Source organism: Carya illinoinensis, chromosome 8 (genome assembly GCF_018687715.1).
Source record: "Carya illinoinensis cultivar Pawnee chromosome 8, C.illinoinensisPawnee_v1, whole genome shotgun sequence".
Taxonomy (NCBI): domain Eukaryota; kingdom Viridiplantae; phylum Streptophyta; class Magnoliopsida; order Fagales; family Juglandaceae; genus Carya; species Carya illinoinensis.
In genome coordinates, this window is record NC_056759.1 from 5,856,681 (window position 1) to 5,880,032 (window position 23,352).

The 23,352-nt window shown below is 34.2% G+C and overlaps 1 protein-coding gene across 6 annotated transcripts; it reads right to left on the minus strand.

Annotated features, from left to right (window-relative positions):
- Positions 1-954: 954 nt before the first annotated feature.
- Positions 955-16,944, minus strand: LOC122318631 (protein ALTERED SEED GERMINATION 2). 6 transcript variants are annotated; one of them, XM_043136177.1, is made up of 20 exons: positions 16,713-16,944; positions 15,073-15,141; positions 14,475-14,552; positions 13,100-13,234; positions 12,903-13,004; positions 12,612-12,740; positions 9,194-9,309; positions 8,982-9,099; positions 8,197-8,302; positions 6,889-7,034; positions 6,572-6,742; positions 6,375-6,485; positions 5,455-5,566; positions 3,515-3,858; positions 3,239-3,329; positions 2,732-2,827; positions 2,557-2,627; positions 2,352-2,442; positions 1,781-1,866; positions 955-1,342 (listed from the first exon to the last, which is right to left on the minus strand). In XM_043136177.1, the coding sequence occupies exons 1-20, from the start codon at positions 16,782-16,784 to the stop codon at positions 1,322-1,324; spliced, it is 2,265 nt and encodes a 754-aa protein (XP_042992111.1). In that variant the 5' UTR covers positions 16,785-16,944; the 3' UTR covers positions 955-1,321. The 6 variants fall into 6 exon arrangements, with proteins under 6 accessions (XP_042992111.1, XP_042992108.1, XP_042992107.1 ...); XM_043136174.1 differs by having other exon boundaries at positions 955-1,394; positions 2,352-2,439; positions 16,713-16,942; XM_043136173.1 differs by having other exon boundaries at positions 955-1,394; positions 16,713-16,942.
- Positions 16,945-23,352: the final 6,408 nt, after the last annotated feature.

Sequence of the window (23,352 nt, forward strand, 5' to 3'; positions counted from 1 at the left end):
AATGTTTTCTATAAAAAAAAGTTGAAGACAAATACATTAGAAACTGATATGTCAAATTGAGAAATTTTTTTATTATAAAGCAAATCTAGCGGTATATTTGAAGAGACCAATTTATAAAAGTAACTTTTTTAATTCTCTATAAAACTAAGACCAAGAGAGTACAAAATAAAGAAACCCACGCCAGAATATTGCCGGTATTTTGGGCTGTAACTTGGCGTAATTGATGTGAGAGGGCTTGAGATTTTGAACACCACACGTAAACTCCTACTAGACCATCACAATATTGATTTCAACTACATTATTATTTATTCTCTTTGACTATTTTTTTATTTTACTAGAATCCATAACAATATCCCGACTAATCCCGAGTGCACAAATCTTCGGCAATGAGCTTTGCTTAAAAGTACAACGGATAATTCGAGAAAAGAATCCCCCAATCCAATGGCTTTTAAAATTTTTTTGAACCCAATGGAATTTAAAACTTGAATCTTGGATGGAGGAGCATACCACCAAAACAAGGCCTTTACCACTTGACCCAAACCCCTAGAGGTTCTTTGACTGTTTTTGCACCAAACTCTCACCTCACACTCTCTTTTTTACTTAGGTAGCATCGGGCCGCTGGCATTTTTACTGATTCGGCTTCCAATGGGGCTCTTATTATTACAAGGAAATTTTCAGCCATTACCTATATCAATAGTTATAGTTGTAGTAGTAGACTCCAAAAAGATCTCTTCAACTATGCCGTGCTAGATGTTTTGTTGTGCCAGCATAGAAGCACACATGAAAGAGATTAGGTAATTCAAACATATACCAACTTATTCAACTTTTGGTAGCCACGAAATTCTGAATATAGAAGTGAAATATGAGTATTAAACATACTACGTACGGTATAGAAATTTCAGTAACTAAGCCCCAACGAGAAGGAACATCGTTACGCTGTAAATGAACAACTCATTGCAGGTGGCAACTGCACCATGTTCTAGAGAATATATTAACAATAAAACAAAGAGACGATTTTTGTGCTCTTATTCTTTACAAACAAAAAAGAAAAAGAAAATCCAACTATACAAGAAAATTTCGAATATATGTTACCAAATTGAAGGGTAAAGATTTGAGAGAGAGAGAGAGAGAGAGAGAGAAAGCAAACACCAGCAGTAATTTTTTTTGTTTTTTTTTTTTATAAGTACAACAGCAGTAATTTATGACAAAGGAACAAAAAAGCTCGAAGCTAACCAGGGATCAAGGCGGCTCAGTCAATTTCAATTTATTTTTGCATGATGCCGCCAACTTTACCGATGTCCTATTACCAACGATGGCTTGCTTATATCTCACCCTTCACAACCTTGTACACAATGCAGAAACGCCATCACTTAATATACACTTAAACAGAGCATCTGCCATGAAATAAAAGTAGAAATCAGTGATGGTCTGGAATATAACATCTTCGTCAACAATTCTATAAACCAATCCAAAGCTCTCCAGGTCCACAATATGGATATCTCGTACATCAATCCGTTGCTTTTGTATCATGATTTCTCACATGTACTATCAGTTTTAAGTTATAGAACATATATGTGTAGCATAAAAGTACACCACATTTTGGCGGTTCATATTTCAAACTCTAATTTACTCATCACAAGTAAATAAATTCTCCTTCGGAGAATGCACAGATAATTTCTACTGTAAAGTTTTAGATAAAGTACCAAGAAACAAGCATACAACAAACACGGACAAACAAACAGAGAAAATGGATTATTTACAAGCATGCTTCAATAAGAACCTGATTAGCTCTGAGTACACTCAAATGGATGAAATGTTCCTTCAGTAAACTCATGCCTCCGGAACCGCTGAAGAAGTTCAAAAGGCCTGCACATTAAAATGTAATTCTTCCAGGTAAATATAGCCATAGTAAGTCATGCTAAGAAAAATGAAATCAACATAAGATAGTCTATTCAGGGGAAAATTGTATGGTATCATATGCTCACACAAGCTTTTGCGGTCTGCATCTTCAAACCTAACGGGCCGCGGGGGGCCTCTCTGTCTCTCTCTCTCAATGATAAACACATACTGAAACCACATCATACATATACGCATAGGAAGATGAAGTGCCATCTATTAACCCCAGATCTTGGTACATGTAATTGTTTCAAAATTTTTAGTTCATCTTTTTTTATTCCCTTCAACATGGTGTAAGAGGGAGCATTTACATACCACGAATATTTGACATGCACTTCAACTCAATCCAAAATAACTTTGCGGCATGCGAAAGTGTTTAGGAAGAATAAAATAGTATTTCAAAAACAGAAAAACATGTTAATACTTTTTCAGCTAGAAGGATTCTAGAGCCTTACAGAAGAGTTTCACGATTGCGGCATAATTTGCGTTGATTGTTTTCCATGGCAACCAGCACATCAGCAGTTTCTGGTCTTTCTGCTCCACCTGCTACAATAGAAGGGACTGGAGCACTTGGAGTCCATATCTAGAATAATGAACCAACAAAATTCAGAAATAATCCCTGCATGCTCCACCCAAAATACTACTACTGATCACATTTACCTTTATTGTGTTGTCAATCCCACTAGTTGCCACAACAGAATCAAATGGATGGCACTGGACACAGTTCACAACTATGGGAAGACACGAAAAAAAAGATCAGAAAACTTAATTAATCAAAGAGACTACTAAAGTCTGTAACTAACCCCCTTCATCTTGGAGTGAAGGAAAGCATTACCAGCATCATCTCCAAGAAGCATTTTTATCAGTCTACCGGTTTGCTTTTCCCAGATAAACCATCTACCATCATCACTTCCACTAGCAATATACTCACCTGTAAATCGATAGAAACAGTTAAAAGGGTGGAAAAACTATGTAGTTTGAACATGAAGATCCATGAATCACAGGATACAAGATAATCAATAATTTACACTAAACAAGAAACAAAATTTTGTGTCATAGGGTTCAAGAAGAACATGGAAACAACCGGTGGAGATTTCAACATTAACAATGAATATTAAAAGTGATGCAGTTCAGTAAGTAGACAAGCAATTTCATTAACGGAGAGGGTGGGGAGAGGAAGGGGGGGGGGGGGGGGGTTAGGATTTTCACTAATTAAACATTATTTACACCACCATGGTATCAAAGTGTGATTGTCAATAAGAAATTTGTCCCACTGCTAACATTTCAAACTTAACTTGCATGGTATTAACTGATGATAATGACCGCAGCAAAAGAAAAGTACCTTTCTGGCCAAGAAAACTGGCCTGTTTTATGTCAGTTCCGACGTTGCAGTGGCCAACATATCTCTGCTTCATATCAATTGCTGCCTCAGGCTGCAGTACAAACAAAAACATGAACTAAATGGCCAAAGCAAGATGAATAAAAAAAATTATGTAGCATATGACAACAAAGAGAACATATGACTTTTAAAAATTTTGGTGCAACCAATTAAAAAAAAGGGGCCAGCTCAGTTAATGAACCTGTGTCTGTGTATTAGTTATTAAGTGAGATGGCGAACCTGATAAGGTATCCCGTCGTTTTGTGATGATGAAGGTGATCCACATATACCATTTGCACCAGCACTTTCTCTCGATGAATCACCTCTTCGATGAAATCTCACATTTACGCTCCCATGAAGAAAGTTTGATTCAACATCACGTTCATCACCTGATATTGAAGTTTCGAAGTCCAACTCCAATTCCTCATCATAATCAGAATCTTCTCTTTCAGATCCTGGACCATCTTGAGAAACATCACTATTAACCTCCGATCGGTAGAGTATATCACTTAACGAGAGTATTCTTCCACCTCGTGATTCAGACCTTGGCATTCCCTCATTTGCCTTATTTTTTTCAGCTTCAACTAGTTATGTAATCAAGCGGTTAGATTTATGTAAACCATGGAACTTTATTCTAAAAAAATCCCTCAATGGTACTTATATAATTCAAGTCAAACAAAAAATATCCTCGACATCTTACCAACAACAAAAGAACCTAGAAGGAAACGTCTTTATTGTAGTGTTTACGTATTATCACACATGATGGTTGAGCTTGGGTTAATTATCCTTGTAATAAAATTAACATCAATGGCCTCCATAGAACCACTATAGACGTACAAGCAACTTTAGCCATGATTTAGCAGACATAAGGCAGCCTGTCCTTACATGATGATCTGAACTTAAAAAGAAAGGGGCGTATCTGTTTGAAACACTTTCCAAGAGCTGCATAGAGCTCAGGTTCTTGTACATACAAAAACTAACATGTGGGGAGAAAGTCTCTGGACTATCATATTGCATATTCATGATACATGTGCTTCCCATGTTTATTAAAACTCACAACGAAAATTACAAGTTTCGATGACCAGAAACCTCTCCAAAGGATATATATACAAATCCTGTCAGTAGTTTTAAATTTGATCAAAAGGTTTTTGGATAGGCGTTTATATGGATATTGCATGGTTTCCTTTCACTGCCTACTTGGCACAATCAGTTTTTTCTGTGCTCTAGGGACTTGTTATGTATTGTAATAATTTCCTAAGCACATCAGTACAAGTTAAAATGCACTGTAATGCTAAAAGTCTTCAAGTTTACCTATCAAAAAAGTTTGCTTGAAGCTGGAAAGTTACCTCACTTTAAATAGCCGGGAAGAAAAAAGATAATGCTTTTATCAAGATGAGGGGATTGCTTTGAGAAAAAAGATATTAGTGCTTACTGATAAAAAAAAAAAAAAAAAATCGAAACTGATATAAAAAAGTTAAATATATGGGAAATGAAACCGACATGTCAGAATTTATTGGTCCTATTCTTATCAAAAGAAAACAGCTCAATTTGTTATATGCAATTGCTACAACATATTTATCCTTGCTTTGCAGGAGGGCCTGTGCACCCCCAGGATTAGTTGGGACGCTGTTCCCAGACACCCAGTGCCAATAAAAAATGGGAAATACTACACATCATCTCACACCACACACTTTATATATTAAAATAATATTTTTTATTTTTTTTATTTTTTATTTCATTTTATTCTTATTAAACTAATTAAATTATTCTATTTATCATCTATACATTACATATTTATTATAGAAAAAATGAAAAAAAAATTAAAATAAGTGTGGTGTGTGAAGTGTGAGGATGATAAGAAGAATTTTCCATAAAAAATATATATTTTAAGGACATGGCATACTATATGCTATGATATGATAGAAGTACCACATGTCTATACCCAATAACTCTCTTATAATCAGTTTTAACTTGCATTATTAGTAAACTACCAAAATAAGACTATACCCTATCTGCACGACAATAGGCGTAAAGTGTGTGACAAGGATAAATTGAAATTAAACTTTTTATGCTATGGTAATACTAGTAAAAATGCATTGAAACACATTAAAAGTGACAAATGACAAATGTGATGCACCAACTACTAATAATAAATGTAGAAGACATAGCATGGAAGAAACCTGAGGCAAGATCCCTTTTGACATTCTCCACTCTTTCTGCCACTTCAGAATCTGATGGGGCCAACAATTGAGCTGCCTTTGCGAAGTCAAGAGCATCTTTATGTTTGCCTAACTGCAAGAAACTAAGAGTTAGGAAGTAAAAGTAATTCCCTAAACAACTAAAGAGGGCAGATTCAGTCAGCAAGTTCACATTCTGTGTATATTTCCTGTGTACTTGTATATAAAGTTTTACTGGTATAAAAAAAACACATGCCTAGAAGACAGGGTGTATTCTCTCAGACCGCAGTCCAGCATAAAACTCAAAACCAAAAATTCCATTTATGGCTTACCTAGACCAAAAGAATACTACGAATTTGGATGCTTTATACCATAAATATCAATGATTCTTATGATAACTAAGATAATAATTAATAGTGTGAAATTTTAAACCCTTAAGAGCTGCAAATGGCATTCAAAAGCTTGCATACAATTTATATGCAATCACCTAGCTTTGCAAAAACTTCACTACAGATAATCTTGACTCATCCTGCTCTGGTAACTCAAAACACCTACTTTTAAATGTAATGATTTGTGGTATATATTGGAAAATTTTGTGGGCCATTGCTCTAGATTTGAATCGTCTAAGCTTCCACGATTTCCTTGTAACTGTTTCTAGTTCTTAAATAGGTGTATTCACATGTATACTTCTAGTGTAACTAGGCGATGCCTATCCTTATATCAATAAAATAACTTATTACTTATCAAAATATATATATATATATTCGAAAATATAACATCGAAAGACAAACATATGGGATTTAATGAACTGTGGCCAATCTGGAGCAACAAATAGGCAAGCATTCAGGTCAGAGGAGTTGCTTGGGCACCTAGAGCAATATGGTTTGATCATACAGTCGGTTGCAGCAAGTACTTAAAATTACCTGTGATAAAGCTTCAGACATATGATAAAGTGCTTGAAAAGAGGAATTATCGATCCTCCGAGCATTGTAGCAGTCTCTTATAGCCATATCAGCATCATTTTTCCACTTCCGCTGGAGAAGGAGAAAAAGCAGATGATATACAGGTATTTATGAAATGAATGTGACTGAACTTCCAACCAAGTAACATATTAAATAACCTTGAGCAATAGAGCAGCACGTAAACAAAGACATTCATGCTTTAGCTTGGGCCCAATGTCATGACCATATCCATCCAAAACCTCATTGCATGCCTCAATTCCATAGAAATAATTTGTCGCCTCCTTTAAGGTATTTTCTGCAATTTGAATTAGTTTCCTGCACTTGTCAAGCTGAAACAACCATGTCAGACATGCTAAAACATAATCAGCACAACAGACACTTTTCTTTTTTCTCCATTACTAAATTGAAAGACTTATATATACAAAGAGCAGTAACACAATATTCAAATAACTAATAAATAAGTAAAAAAGCAGACCAATGCAGCAAAAGTGGTTTTTCTGCACAGACAGCTTGAGAAGACATTGGATACTGCTGGCTGCAATTCTACCCCATTGAGGATTGGAGTGAAATTCATCAACTTCGAAACATCTCCTGAAGTATATTGCATGGCACTCCTGCCAGCTGTGAATTCAAAAATAACATATAACCTTTAAACTTTGCTAATTTGACCATTAAAAACTACAGGAGAAAAAGAACACCAAAAACAATGATGTTACAACTATGAATACATCATTGTGCACATATAAACTACAACACATTCAAATCCTAGACCACAACTTAGGATAGCACTTAGTCGACCTGAAACCGACACCCATTTTACATCAATAGATAAGTGCTTGAGTCACATTTAGGGTAACACTCATGTGAAGCAGGTGCTATCGTTTGGGTTTTCAGTCCAAAACTTTAAAATCTTTCAGGAAATTCAAAACAGCCAGTAATGAAAGGATTGGAGCCAGTAAGTTTCAGATTCCAATGCCTAAAACTGTATCCATGCAAAAAGGTTTACAACCATGAAAAAGTCTACCTGTATACCCACTTTTTCTTTCAAAAATAACAGTAAGTTTCTAAAAAGAAGAAAGCTCAAAGCACAAGACGTGTGTTAAAATTAATCTTCAAAAAATATAAATATCCCACACTCCTTTCAGCACAAACAAATAAATACACAAGGATGTTGAGTCAGGAAAGCAATATAGAAAATGCTAACTAGGTGCTTCTCATGCACACTCCATGTACTTGGGCTTTACCTATTTCTATGAATTAAACTTCTTGATTACCTATCAAAAAAAAAAAAAAAAAAAACAATATGCAAATGTAATTCATGAATTGGCAAAATGATATGTTATTGTATAAAAATAAATATTTAAAAAGTGAAAAGCAAGGTTCTTGAACACTTCCACAATTTTATTTATTACAATACCTTTTTTTTTTTTATAAGTACTTACAGTACCTTATCAAACCAAACAAGACCGAGTTGATGATTTCAAGCTCTTAGAAATAACTGCCTTTTTTATGTATTAACGATCAAAGACATATCTTAAGAATATATCACAATATATGATTATCAGTACAACAATAAGGCACGAGATGAAGCACATTTACATTTCAGGCACACTGTTTCTGTCCCTGCATTTTTTTGTGGATACCCAAATAACATAATTGAACTTTGTTTGGGGCAGGGGGATGGGGGGAGGCTTCCCACAATAAAAGACAGTAAACAAAAAATATCCCTTAATCAAATGATTCAATGGCATAGGAGCTAAGCATTTTAAGACGATAAACATACCATTATTTACATCCATCAGGTACACATGCTCTCCACTGTAACTAAGGAGAACCTCTTCTCCAGTTGGACTAAACGTAACATGAGTGAGGTGCAAGCTTGGACGTCCCTGGAAAAAATGGGAAAAAAGTAATTTACAAAACAATACTATGCTAACTATAATGGTATACTAAATAAAAGTAGCTCTGAGTATTATATGATGGCTTATTTATGAAACAAAGCAAAAAACATGTACAGAAAATATATTTTTAAATTATGAAAAGAAAAGAAGAAGATAAAATTAAGTAGATTAAAAAGTGAGTATAATAGGATTCTAACAAAGTTTGTAAAGACTGACTGACTAATACCAAAACAAAATCCACTAAACAATCCTAACCCATATGTGGTAATAAATATTCAATTTTTTCATCAAAATGCTTTCTGTCCTCATCTACAAGCCCGAAGAAGAAAAAAACCCCAACTCAAAAAAGAGAGAGAGCTAATTAACATCTCCACTAAACACTGAAACATCTACACGAACTAACATCTAATGCAGACATCTTTTTGGAAAAACGCTTTTGCAAAGAATCTTTATCACAAAGAGAATAAAAGTGCAAAATGAAAATCTTAAAGCATCCTAGATTAGGTTTCTTATGGATAATAGTGCAGCAAAAATAGTGCATAAATAGTTGCAACAAGGAGGTGGCAGCATCCTTTTATCAACTAGTAGCAAACACCAATGCAGCAATTATTTTTAGCACCAGTAACAATATGATGCAAGACTAATCAGAAAGAGCTCTTAAACTCACATGGTCAGAGAGATGCTTTGGGCAGAAGTAGTTAACACAAGGAGGAGGTGACATCTTTTTCAGACAAGAGGTCAGTGGAGGCAGCATCCTTCTATCATATAAACGTGCAAAGGCATCACTGCAAAAACACACAGCAATCAGAAATCTGTTGGAAGAGTAATCGTGGGAAATTTTTTAACATGTGCAATTAGAATTCTGCAACAATAAAATACCTCCCACCAACAAGGAGCAAATGAGGCCTAGTGGAACTGATATCACAAGATTTTAGAGCTAAGTCTTGTTTGGGAGGATCGGACAATGACCTCTTTGCTCCACACCGCAAGTCAAGCTGCCATCAAGTTTAAATGGGAAAAGCAATGATTTCCTAGGCATTAAATTGGATGACACCAAGTCCATACAGAAGGCAGCTCAAAGTCATGAATGAAAAAGATTTGTAAGTTGAAAAAATCAGAAGCATATTTTTGGTGCCAATTTGTACACCTACTCACACAGGCCAAAAATAAAGGTAGCTGCCCATCAAAAATAAAGGGAGTCAAATTCCTCGGACTACATTTTATTTTGCTCTTTTCTTCAGCAATGGCTCTAAAAGGGGCGAGTTCCTCTATTTCCCCTCCATGAATGCTCCAGTGCTACCTATATGAGAGCATCAACTATAAACCGAGAAATCCAGCACATTTGTATCCAACTCCAGCTCTAACTTTATACTATCTTCGAGCTTTAAGCAATACTAAATGTAATTGTTCAGAGAAATTCGGTCCTCCCTCCGGCGAGTGGGTTTTTCGATTTCTCAAGATTTCTCTTTTCTCGTAGGTGTCAACGACCTTCGCCTTGGCCTCCGCCACAGACCTGACCGACAGACTCCAGCAAATCCTTTGAAGGGCCTCCGACGTCGGTGCTTCTCTGGCGGCTGGGAGTTTGCTTCTGTTGTTCCGTTAGCACAGTTTGCCTGGTATTGCGGCTTGTGTCTCTAACTCTAGGTACACCATAGACTTGATCAAAGGACTCCGGCAACTACGGAGGGGCCTCCAACGTCGGTCATCCTCTGGCGACGGGGTATTTGTTCCCTTTTTTTTTTTTTTTTTAAATACCAGTAACTGCAGTTAAGGGTTACCTCTGATTTCATGGGGGCATGGATCTGGTCATCGTGGGTATTTTTCCTTAAGATGACGAAGCGGGAGCAGTAGGTACCCGTGATTTGGGATCTAAAGATGACGACGTGCGATGTAGAATCGTCTCAGTTGGAAGGCGAGAGGTGGTTGAAGGTGGAATAAAAAACTTTTGTTTTTACGAAATAGGGAGGAAATAGTTTTTTGTATTTCTAAACCTAGCAAAAGGATTGCTAAGTTCATATGTCTAGGTGGGACAGCAACTTCGTGGGTGGCTAAGGGGATTGAGGATTGTCCTTTTCTTAACTGTCATGAAGGATTCTTCAGAAAGCTGAGGATGGGTAATGGAGTACTCATCATTCAACATCTTGGTAACGCAAGGGGCAGCTTCTTGCAACTCTCAGAATTTCAGAATGTAATGAGGAAGGGCTTGTTGGTAATTCAGTGCAAATGGCATTGGGTGGAAAGGCTTTCTGCAGTCCATTCAAAGTGCTACTAGGGCTAAAGCCACTATTCTGCACCATGTAAATAGTGGGAAGTTTGTTGATGGAAAGGGAAGGTCTTCCCCAGTGAAAGCTGCCTCGTATGCTGAGGTGTCGAGGTCATTAGCGGGTAGTTCAGCCAAGATTAGTTTCGTGGCCAGAGAAAAGGGTAAAGCTCTTGTAGGTGACAAAGCATGTCAGATGACATTGGGAGATGTGGAAGGGGTCTTGTGGGATGTCAAAAAGCTCAATTCACAGGAGTTATGGAGTATGTGAGAGATTTGATGATTAAAGTGGATAAGGGGTTGGAGCTAGTCGCGGGTTTCAGAGGTGGGTCAAAGACGAAGGCCTCAAGTGTGCCAACAAAGGGTGTTTCTTTGTCATCACAAATAGGTCCAACATCGGCATCGTCCATGCCGGTATCACTTAGGACATTGGCAACTTGTCAACTAAGCCTCCTGGAGGGAGGAGCAGTAGGCCCTCAAGATGGGGCTGGCATTGTTGTCCAGGGTTCACTTTCAGTTGAAGATGCGGGTCCCTCCAGGGTCTCGAATACTTTGGAAGAATCAGACGAGCCTCTTTTAGAAGACAAAAATGGGGTAACAGAATGTACATCCCTTATCTGTTCTATTCTTGAGGGAGCAGTAGGGTCTGACAAAGTGGAACTACAAGGATCGCTAGGGGGTGAAGCAAATCTCAGCAATGCCATCATCGATGGAGGGGAGGAACCTTCTATGGTGACAGAAACAATGGACAACAACCTTTTAGCTGTCAAGGAGACTCGGGATTTGTCGTTAGTGCCTAGTGTGGAGGAAGGCTTAGAGTTGGGAGCGCAGTTGGGTACTGTGTCTGGGGATAATGTTGCTCTCCTGGTTTCTCTTCCTCCATTAAATGATATAGAGGGTTCACCATCTAATTGGGTTCTTAATAAAGTTAACGGGTTTAAGCAAATCGTGGGGATTTCAAATTATGCATATGAAGACCAAATTAAAGCTCTATTCACTATGATTGAGGCGAGCCACGTGCTTAAAACCAAATCAAGTTTCAAGAAAAGCAGGGAGTTAAAGCGTCTTTCATGGACAATTAACTACGACGCTAAGGGAGGTAGTTCAAGTCGAGGGAAGACTAAAGGGAGGGCATTGAGAAGATGGTTTTAAAGAGGGATTTGAAGTAGTTCTACGGGAAACAAGGGGTTGGGGTTGGGGAGGTGTGTTCCATTCCAATTCGGGTTTGGTGTATTTAGGGTAGTTTTCACGGGCTTTTGGGTGATTTGGGGCACTCTAGTATGGGCTATGTGTTTTCTTGTATACGTCCTGTGTACTTGGTTACTTCTATTGATATATATTCAACATTTTTACTTATAAAAAAAAAAAAAAAAAAAGCAACTGCAATGCGGATAAATGCCCATTGTATCAAGGATCAAGTTGATGGCCATGGGAATACTAAGCAAGGTCTCTCGAATTGGTTCCAAAGAAGATCCCTCCCATTCTTGGTTTCATGAAAACTTGCACAATAAAATAACTCTGCAATATTTGAAGTTCATTTTAGAGTACCATGATAGAAGTAAACAAGAGGGGGCTGTGTAATCACTTGAACATAAGAAAGCAGAACTTCATAGGGATCCATATTTCTTAGCAATAGCAAAATTTCACAAAAGCCAAAGTGCATTTAGGTGACAATCAAGAGAAAAATCCTACTCAAATGGCCGACAACAAATATGTAATATTTATTCTAACCAGTGTATTAATCAATAGGCAAGAACGAAAGGCATATACATAACTAAAAGCAACAGTTCCACAAGACAATAGGATAGAGCCAACACTTGCAATATGGAAAGTAAGCTCTATATCAGCATGAAGCAATAACCAGAAATGTCGAGGGTTCAGTTAGTCAGATGAACATCCCTTGCTACAATAGGCTACCATGAAATCTTTTTAAGTGCCATATGTGAAACTCAGTTCTCAACAAAGGCAATTGGAGATGTCATGATGTTTTCTGTAATAAAAGATGAATGTGAAAACACAACTGTATAGGTCACATACTAGAATATTGCGACATTCTTGACGAGAAGATCCGGCTGGAGGACAAGATGTGCCCTCTCGAAAGTCATGCTGCCTCAAAGTCCCATCTTCACTAGCACTCCATACCACGTTGGGGTTTCCAGCCTCAACCTTCAACCAAAAAAGGGTGGCAGAAGTTATTAGAAGCAAAGGAAAGCAACATACTGTTAATATTCACCACTATAAATACTTGTAAAAACACATTCACCACTATAAAAATCGCAAAAGCTTCAAAATAACTCCCTTTACAATGATTTCCAACAAATATCTTACAGCTAATTTTTTAACTCTTCTTGTGTGACACTGATATGTTGCAGTTGGAGAAACATCATCAGGTCCTCTCCCACTTAAGCGAGACAAATTAAACAACCGCACCTGCAAAAAAAATCAGTAAGTGCAATTCGCCAGCAAAATCTGACAGCAAACAAACAGAACCCGACTATAAACATATAAAATGATTTGAAAATTACTTCTGCATCACCAGCTCCAGAGGCCACAAGCTCATCAGAGGTTTCAGGCACAAACTTTGTACAGAATATGTTTGCAGAATGCCCAGTCTCTATAGAATGCAAAAGACTCCGACTGGAATAGCTCCAAATATTAAGCTGCATGGAAACAAAGCATCAATAATTTCATGAAAAAATACGTGGACACAAGCATTGGAGAAAGGGTATAGAAAAACTGGCATCCCCAGCTGATGAGTCAATCAGCTCATATCACTCTTTAATTTATTTGAACAAAAACACCCATAAGTTCATAGTTTTAAGTTCAAAGATAAGGTCACGCAAGTCATAAAACTTGCATTTTCCTCACCCTGCCTCATATCCACTAGAGTTTACAGCAATATAATAATAACATGGGGGCTCTCCTCTACCCACCCCAAGCCACTCTGTTCTTTCATTCTTTCTCAGCTGACCTCTTGAATCTGCTAAACTTCAAACAAAAGAAAAGAATCCAAGGAGCAAGAGGATACTATTAAAGTAGTATGTAGAACAAGAAAAGGCATGAAAATTTTGACATGTGCAAGTGTGTGTCTCCATCTTACATCTCACAAACAGTTCCAAATGTATTCCATGCCATAATTTTTTTTATAATTAATAAAATTTATTGATCCTCATAATTAGGCATAGCCCATATTCCATGTCATACTTAGAAGGTAATTAACACTGGGCATACCATTCATTCTGGCCAAAGTAGATAATAAAATATTAGAACTCTAGAAATTCACTTCACCAGCCAGATAAGTCACAGAACAGGAAAAGAGAAGATAAAAAGGCATACTTAAGAGGAATGAGAACTCCCCAGGGGAAAGTGTTGGACATTAAAAAAAAAAAAAAAAAAACTATAAATTCCAACGCAATGATTGCCCTAAAATTTTGTAGGGTAGACTAAAAGTACATCTAATTGCACATAGTCCAACGTAATATCGACCAAGTGTTTTACTCATCAATTGAGAAATAGTCTTAACAACAATAACATCATGGAACAATGATTGTAGCAAACTTATTTTGATCAATTGTAGGTGTGAGCCCATTGGTGGCTAGAGAGGAGGGGAACACAAACAAACACACGTGCAAGCAAGCACACGCACACGCTGAGGAAGACATCTTGAGAAGGTATCAATACAACAATGTAGAAATTTAGGAACCATAATTACACATGAAATAAGATCACACTCTTGAAAATGAAATATTCTCATGCATAGCACATCTCAACACATGCTACTCACATCAAGATTATTAAAAAGATTTAACATAGTGTAATGTAGCCTAAGAGAAGCACAATTTTACCTATTATCAATCAATAGAGAGTAGGTTTCAAATTACAAATGTAAAAGCATCATACCCTTGTGTCATCTGATCCCGATATCAAAAGTGAACCCTTAGCATTCCAAGCCACAGAATTAACACAACCTTGATGCCCCTATGAGACAGACAGACAGAAAGGAACAGGTGACAACTAGTTATTATTTAATATTTGGCAGAAACAAAGATTCCAAACACTAGATAACACAAAATAATAAAAGTGCCATGGATTGTTAGCATCACTTCCTATGTTGGTAATAGCTATCCTAGGGTTCGAGAATTCATAAATTAGCAAGGGCTTACCCATGAAAAATGTACTGGAATCCTTAAGAAGAAAATGATTTGGAGTTGGCCTAATTTTGGTGTTTCAATATAAAGTAATATTTTAAGCTGCCTGAAACTTTCACATTGCTACATTTTGTTTTAACAATGGGACTCAATTGCCCAGAATTTTGATGTAGGACCTTTACAATCTATTACATACTTTGCAGGGATCATAGAGAAAAGTAAGAAATTCAGGTTCAAATTAATAGATGACAAGGGAAAAAAATACAAAAGAAACGATCTGAATAAGGCTGTATAAACCATGATCACTGCATCACTCAATGAAAACATTACATATTAAATATCTTACGAACCTCCATTACTTTTTCAAGGGAGAGCCTCCGTATAAATGATGAGTGCATCTGTAAACTGTGATTAACAGCCTATATAGAGACCAAAATATTCTCTTAGACCTTCAGAAAAGCGGAAACCCTTTATCAAATAGTAATTGCAAACCAATCTTAATTAAAATAAATGCCCCAAGTGGAAATATGGCATAAATCATGCACTTTCCTTGATATTCCTTAAATTTAAAAAAGATGGCAAGTCAAGGAAGATAGTACATACAAAAGCATAAAAGCCAGAGATCCTTACACAGAAAAAAAAATAATAAAAAAAAAATAAAAAAATCAACACATTTATCTCCCTAAAAGAAATTTTTGTGATAAATCTAAAGATACATTCATGTGGATTTCATCACTTGAATTTATTTGAAAAACCATTAAGAGATTAATTTATGTATAAAAATCCTTTCTTCCTAGCTTTATCTTCTAAAAAAAATCTGATCAAATATGTTTAACAACAAATGTCACAAAAGCTTAAGTTGATGGGAAGAGATTAATTAAATGATTAAATGTATATACTAATACTTCCCTTCACCTGTGAGTCAAACTCTATATTAATAAATTGTCTCAATACATAGAATATTTAATTGAAATGAGGGATAAAGTGTGGAGTCAAGGTTCAAACTCAGGAGTTTTGCTCTAAGATCATGTTAAATCACTAATTGTCTCAAAAAATTAAGTTAACGAGAATTGGTGAATTTAATCATTTGATTTATGTTCTAACAAAATATAAGGAAAATATCGCATTAGGCAATACAATAAAGTGTGTTCAAACCTTCACCAGCGTAAAACACATCAGTGAGCAACTCTCAACCCAAAACACACAAAATTGGTTGCACCATCGTATTCTAGATGGTCTTAATAGGAGTATAGCTGCCCTAGAAACAATAACTTTAGTGCAAAATGAACAACACTTGTATGTTTTTCCCTCATCTTGTTTCGAATTTTTGCAAGAGGTAAAATTCTCTCCGACCAGTAAAATTCAGCAGGGGCATTTCAAGCACCACTTGAGGTACTAAAAGTGGAAAATCTCTCATCTTTGGATTGTTAAAACGCGTACTGAATATATATATATATATATATATATAAGCACCACTAGAGATACTGTAAGTAAAAAAAGACTGGTGTTTGTTAAAACGGGTACCAAGTTTTTTTCTAGCATTCAATCATCACTATAACCACATCATGAGGTCGCAAAAGGACTGGTGTTTCAAAAACGTCGTTTAAAAAGATGTAAGTTGCTCCCTTAAATATGATGATTGATGACAAATCTATTGTCCCAGCAATTCATCCTAAGTGTGTAAAACACTTCTAAACAGATGAAGAACTGGAAGTATCCATAAGCACCTTACAACGCAATGAAAAACTTTAAAAACTCCCATCACAGATGAACAAGTTTTTCAAAGAAATTCAATCACTTCTTCAGCCCATGAGAAACTAAACCCTTCAGTCTTTTTCACAACAAAACTATATCAAACCCCACGCAGCACTAATTGGTACGGAGATTCAAAAGCAAAAAATCAAAAGCGAATTCGATCGATAGAACAAACAGAGAAAAAAAATAAATAAATAATCAACCATTTGGTCAAATTATATGAGAAAAAAAATACTTGGCGAGCGTTAAAGCGACGAGTCTCGAGAAATTCGGTGATGTTTCCGTCGTGAAAACCGAACGACTCCATTGAAGGAGCACTGGAACCCTAACGGAATCGAGACCGACAACCGCTGTAATCAGCTCCGGGACGAGGCGGTTCCGAACCTTTTTATAGGTACGTGTATACGTATTTTATTATCTTTACTTATTTTAGGGGCATCCTAATAAACTAGGAAACACCATTTTATAGTTCATTAGTCTGTAGTAGCACACATGGAGTCGATCTCAATAAGTCGATATATGCGAATAATGCTGTGGATCTCACTATACTTTCCTCTTTATCTTTCTCACTAAACAAACATTTTAATGAGTGTATATCCACATCTACTCATATTAAAGGTTGATAATTGTAACGTTTAAGGGGATGCCAACGTCACCTAAGGGTTTACATTAGTCAATATTATAATTAAAATCTCGTTAGAATCGTTATAAAGAACAAAAACTTCTCTTTTAAATTTGGTAAAATTTCTTAAGCCACTAATACTCGTCAATCAATATGGGTATCACAATCTCTCTTATTATGCTCTCGATCTCATCCGACCATTCCATCGTAGGTGATATAACTTAAATCCCGTACTTTTGGTTAAATATACTCTTATACCATTTAGAGGCCCAAGGCATAATTGACTAATCAATAACATAATTATAGCTTCATTGAAATCATTATTTTCTATTAAAAAAATCATTATTTAAAAAAAAATACAAATTTCTTTCTCAAGTAATGTGGCATCTTTATACAGCATATCAACATGTGAAAGTATCACAATAACTTTTATACAAAACTCCCAAGCTCAAAATGAATTAAAAGGTAAGAGTGGACTCCCCCCATTAAAATAAATTAAATTAAAAAAAAAAAAAAAAACATTTATCCCTCAACAAGAAGATTTTATTACATTAATAGAATGGTGGTCGATTGTGTTGCTTTGAAAGGGGAAAAATACTCCCTAAACAAACAAGTTTAATATCTACATGCCAAAAAGGAAACTATTTAACTTGTATTGCAAAACTAACAATCGTTGGAAATAAATATTGGATGCAAATCATTCCAAACATGCAGCAAGAAAGTAAAACAACCAAGAGATAGTTCATTATGGGATAGACACTATCATCTATCACTATAATCTAAGAAGCAGAAGTTCCATCATTATTATAATTAATTATATTCTGATGGCATATGATCCGACTCTCAAAATAAAAAATTTGGATTCAAATTTTCCCACCTCACTTTCAAACCACAACAATGATACTGTTTTGTGTACTAAAAAGGCAATGATTTGGTGCGATTGTGCATAGGGGAAGAACCTGCAGCAATATTTCATTCCCAATTTAAGCACAAGATTGATTGACACTTATCATTCGAAAGAGATGAAAAATAATAATAATAAATAGACAGGGAACCTGTATGTGTTCGTATGTAGATATCACATAGTACACAGTCGTTACATGATTTCAATTGTAAATCAAATGCCAAATACTTATTTTTGTTTTCAGTTGGTCCATTCCTAAATAAATATCAAAATATAAATTACATTAGACTTTTTTTATTAATTAGTAATGCTAGATGCATTTTACAATATATTAGTCACACACACTCCCTTTAAAAAATATAGATACTATTAAAAGTAAGTTTTTTTTATATGTATTTCAGATTTATCCACTTTTTCAAATAAAATATTTGAGATTTGCATACTTTATGACTTTATAAATTATTTTTCTTCGTTTCTCCATTTCATATGATAAATGAGTACTTGGAGTCTTTGTTTTAGAATTATTAAGACCCTCTAAAATTGAGAAATTTTATTCGTTTCACTATATAATAACTAGATTTCGTTCATTAGGCATCTAATACTGGTGTTCCGTTGAGAAAATGAACCACACGAATGCCCCCATTGTAGGGCTGTGCATCCGGATCCGGATCTAGATATTCAGAAACATCCGGATCCGGATCTGGATTTTCAAAACCGGATGGATTTCCACCCGGATAAACTCGGTCTTAAACCGGGCAGGTATTGGATTTGAATCCGGATAACCGGTATTAATACTCTTTTCTTCAATTAAACCCAGATACAACTTGGATATCTGGGTTTGTTACTTCTTTCTTTTATTTTTAAAAGAACTCTAAAATTTTTGAAAATGTTTTTAGTATTTTTTTTTTAATTTAAGTTTTTTTTTTTAAACCTAGATTTTTTTTAAAAACATATTTTTAGCCCTTTTTAATAGCTTCTTTTTTTAAAATAAATCTTTTGAACACTTTAAAAGATTTTCTTATAGGCCTTTATGTATATTATTTTTTATATAATGAATATTTAATAGCAATTTTTTAAAACTTTTTATATATTGTCCATTCAAAATTTGTATAAAACAAAATAAATAATAATACACATCAACACACAATACATTCTCTTAAAAAAAACAAACAAACACACACACAATACACTATATACTACATATTACATTGTTCACATCACAATGCAAAACATCAAATTTTACAATGAACAAATCTATAAGTTTTACATCACAATGATCTAGTCACCGACACCTCTCCAGCTTCAACATCAGGGTATCTGCCAAACATTGTATGAATTCTTAATCAATGATCAAGTAAGATACGTACACAGAAATTAACATTATTCTTATTATAAACAGGAAACCTACAACATGGCATGCATGTAACTTTCTTGACATCCACAACAGCCTAAAAGCAGGAAAAATGTGACTAGTTCAAATATAAAGGAAACAAAATACTGTGCTGAGCAACACTACAATTTCAATATAAATCATCATATTGTTGTGCATCCGGATATTGTGCTACATGGTTAACCCCCAAAAGAAAGCAATAGCAAAGAAAAGAGGCCGGCCAAAAATAACCCAGATCTGTGCAAAACAATCTAGCAAAAAAAACCCAGATCTAGCAAAAAAAAAACCCCAAATCTATTTTGAAAGAGAAGCCTCCACATGGATCGACATAAAAGGCAAAATTATAAAGAAACAAATAAACAAGAACAGAGCAGCAAGACCCTTACAGCAAATTTATCAAGTTTAGAGAAGAAAATTTAAGAGAGACATATTAGGAGATCTTCACAAAAAGAACAAAAAAAAAAAAAAAAAAAAACAACTGAAGTATACATGGCTAGGAAGAGACACTCTAGTGGTGAGACCAGGGATGATAAAGCTCTAGATGGGGCCGTGAGAGCCTGAAAGCGATTTGTTAGCGTCAGGCAAAGGTTGTCCGGCCGATGGGTGGCGAAGATCAAGGACACCTTTCAGAAGATAAGAGTGTGAAAAACACGTAGTTGAGAGGAATGAGGGATCTAGGGTTTCAAGGATTTGGGACGATTCTAGGGTTCGAAGAGAGAGAGAGAGAGAGAGAGAGAGAGAGAGAGAGAGAGAGAGTGTGTGTAATTATTTTTTTAGAATAGAGTGTGTAACTTTTTAAAATAGAGCCGGTTATGGATAATCGGATTAGTACCCGTATCCGTAACCGGATCCAAGCGGTTAAAGATATAATTTTATCCGCCTGGATCCATCTAGATTTCCGGATTCAGCACCAGACCTGGAAAAAATCCAATCCAGATGCACAGTCTTACCCCATTGTCTTGGAAATGGTATAACAAGCGCATGCATATAATTGTTTTAAAAAATGAGATTTACTACACATCATACGCAAATACCGCACATCACACTTATTGTTATTCTCTTTTTATTTTATTTTTCTTAAATTAATTGAATTTTTCTACTCATCATCCATACACCACACATTATATAAGAAAAAAATAAAAAAATTATGTATGGTGTGTGGTATGAGACGTGAGGATGATGAATAGACCTTTTCTATTTGAAAGTGAGTAATGTCAGTTGTAAGATGTGAAAATGAATTATTTTTTCATGTGTGTCTCACATTTATCAACTTTTTCCAAATGAATACGTGGAGCTTGCACACTTCATGAATACAAATATCAATTTTTTTTTAAAATAAAGTATTATAAAAGGTTTTTGATGTTCTTATTTTGAAAATTTTGGATTGTTGTAAAATTAAAGAGAAATAGTAATAGAATTAAAAAATAGCAATACAAAATTAGCATTCCAGAGTTCAGTTTCATTCACTTTAAATTTCTTTTGTGTTATAAATGATCGTCAAGAGTCAAGACATCCTTTTAAAAGCATAAGAGGATAAAAAAACATAAACGAGTGATACATGAATTAATGAAGTATATTGATGAATTTAAGAATTGCAAGAGTTAATATATGAATACTCGTTTGTTTTCATATATGAGATGAGATGAGTTGAGATAAAAATAAAAAGTTGAATAAAATATTGTTAAAATATATATTTTTTAATATTATTTTTATTTTGAGATTTGAAAAGGTTGAATTGTTTATTTTTATTTTATATATAAATTTTAAAAAATTACAATAATTAGATTGAATGAAATGAGTTACGAGGAGTTGTGAAAACAAATGAGGCAAGTCTAAGAAGTGGAATCTAAACTACCATCACCAAATTCGTATATACATTAACATGGATAAATTTATACACGAAATGGCATTTTTGTCTCTTAACACGTTTTATCTTTCTAACCAAAGTATGAGTGGAAAAGGCACAAAAAAATAAAAACAAAAAAAAAACAAAAACAAAAACAAAACAAAACAAAAACAGGTGCCCTTAAGGCACTCTTAAGGGGACCCAACTTATATCTATATTTTTATAAAAATTTTATATATAATTATTTTTGTGTATATTTTGTATATTCTATTAATATAATTGGCTGCATATTAAAAAAAATTAACATAACCAATTACATCAGTAAAATATATAAAAAATATACAAAAATGATTATATGTAATAGAATTCATATTTTCATAATTAGATAGTTAATACAATATTTTCAAGCACTAGAATATTTCTTAGTGAATAAAATTGGTACGACATGTGATCCCGATACATAAAATGTGGTAATTATTGTGAGGGAACATCAACAATAATTAGCTTTTGAAAAATGTGCTTTGCAATTAATATTTTTTAAAAAGATATATTTCTCATTTATTTTCTCATCACTTTCTAATCATTTAATGATGAAAAATTAAATTATAAGTTTATAAGTGATATATAATAAATAATTTTCAATCATCTACAGCCACATTATGAGTTGTTGAGAGGATAATAAGAATTAAAATTATGAGTAGCATTATTCTATTTTAAGACATACATCACATAAATTTTTTAAAAACAAATTTGTAATAGTTGAATGGGTTCATTAGAGATTAAAATAGAAAGAAAAATAAATAAACAAAGGTGACAAAATTTCATCACATTTTATTAGCATGATATAGCCATTAATCATTAGATTAACTATTATTTCTAAAATAATAGATTTTGAGAGTTGATAATAATATCATATCACATCAACTCAATAAAATAAAAATAGATAAGAATGTAATATATATATATATATATATAATATTTTAAATATTTTTTATTTGAATATAATTATTACGAGTGAAAGTTATGGGTGTTATGTAATGTTAGTTGTGTTATTGAATGCAAATAACCTCCCAAAATAAAAGATTATTTCATTAAACAAAGGCATTTAAAGAAGGACAGTCCTACTCCCGCAGAGGGAGTGCACCGAAACCTCCACCGAAAGGACAAATTATTTTTCTCTTTTTTTGTTTTTTTTTTCAAATATTTTTTTAAAATTTAAAAATAAATAAAAATCATAAATTCATTTAAAAATATTTACTTAACTATTAAGTAAAATAAATAAATAAAAATACGGAATCGGTGGCCACCACCACCATCTACATTCCTATTAAAGAAATCGTTTTTGTTGTTGAATAAAAAATGAGGCAATCTATAGATGAAAAATTATAAACACACTTCACTTTTCACAAAACTTTCCACAACAATATTTTAAAATGAGGGGTGTTTTTGTAAAATATCTTATAAAACTAACGTCACTTTACAAAAATATCCTTATTTTATAACATGTATTATGAAATGTATTATAAAATGTATTGTGTTGATATCATTACTCGAGATGAGATACAAAATCTTTCAACCAATGAGTCGTGACTTCAAATGATGAATAGACCATATCAAAGTTTGAGTTTTTCTTTTTTATTATTAAGAATGATAAGGATATATAAATCTATTTATATTGATTAACCGCTTAAATGCGGCATGATTTAGTTTGAAATTTGAATTGATCTAGTTCGGTCTAATTTTAAGATTAGTTTAATATCCAACATTTACCTCTTAAATTACTAAACTCGTATCAACTCAAAATTTTTTTACTCGTGAGACTCACAATTTTTTTAACTCAACAACTCTTTACCTGCGAGATCCACAACATTTTTCAACTTTCTATAAATACATATAAACTCATATTCATATCCCAACGTGCGAGTTTTGCTACATACAAGCAAAGTTGCACACTAATTTGCATACTAATACTGATTCTTACGTACTTAAAATTTAAATTAGCACTGTTTTCAATAAAATTTACTTTTTGACCAATCACAAAAGATTGGTGCACATATTAGTGCACAATTGTGCTTGTAACTAAATTTTTTCCTCACAAAACTCATTTCACTAT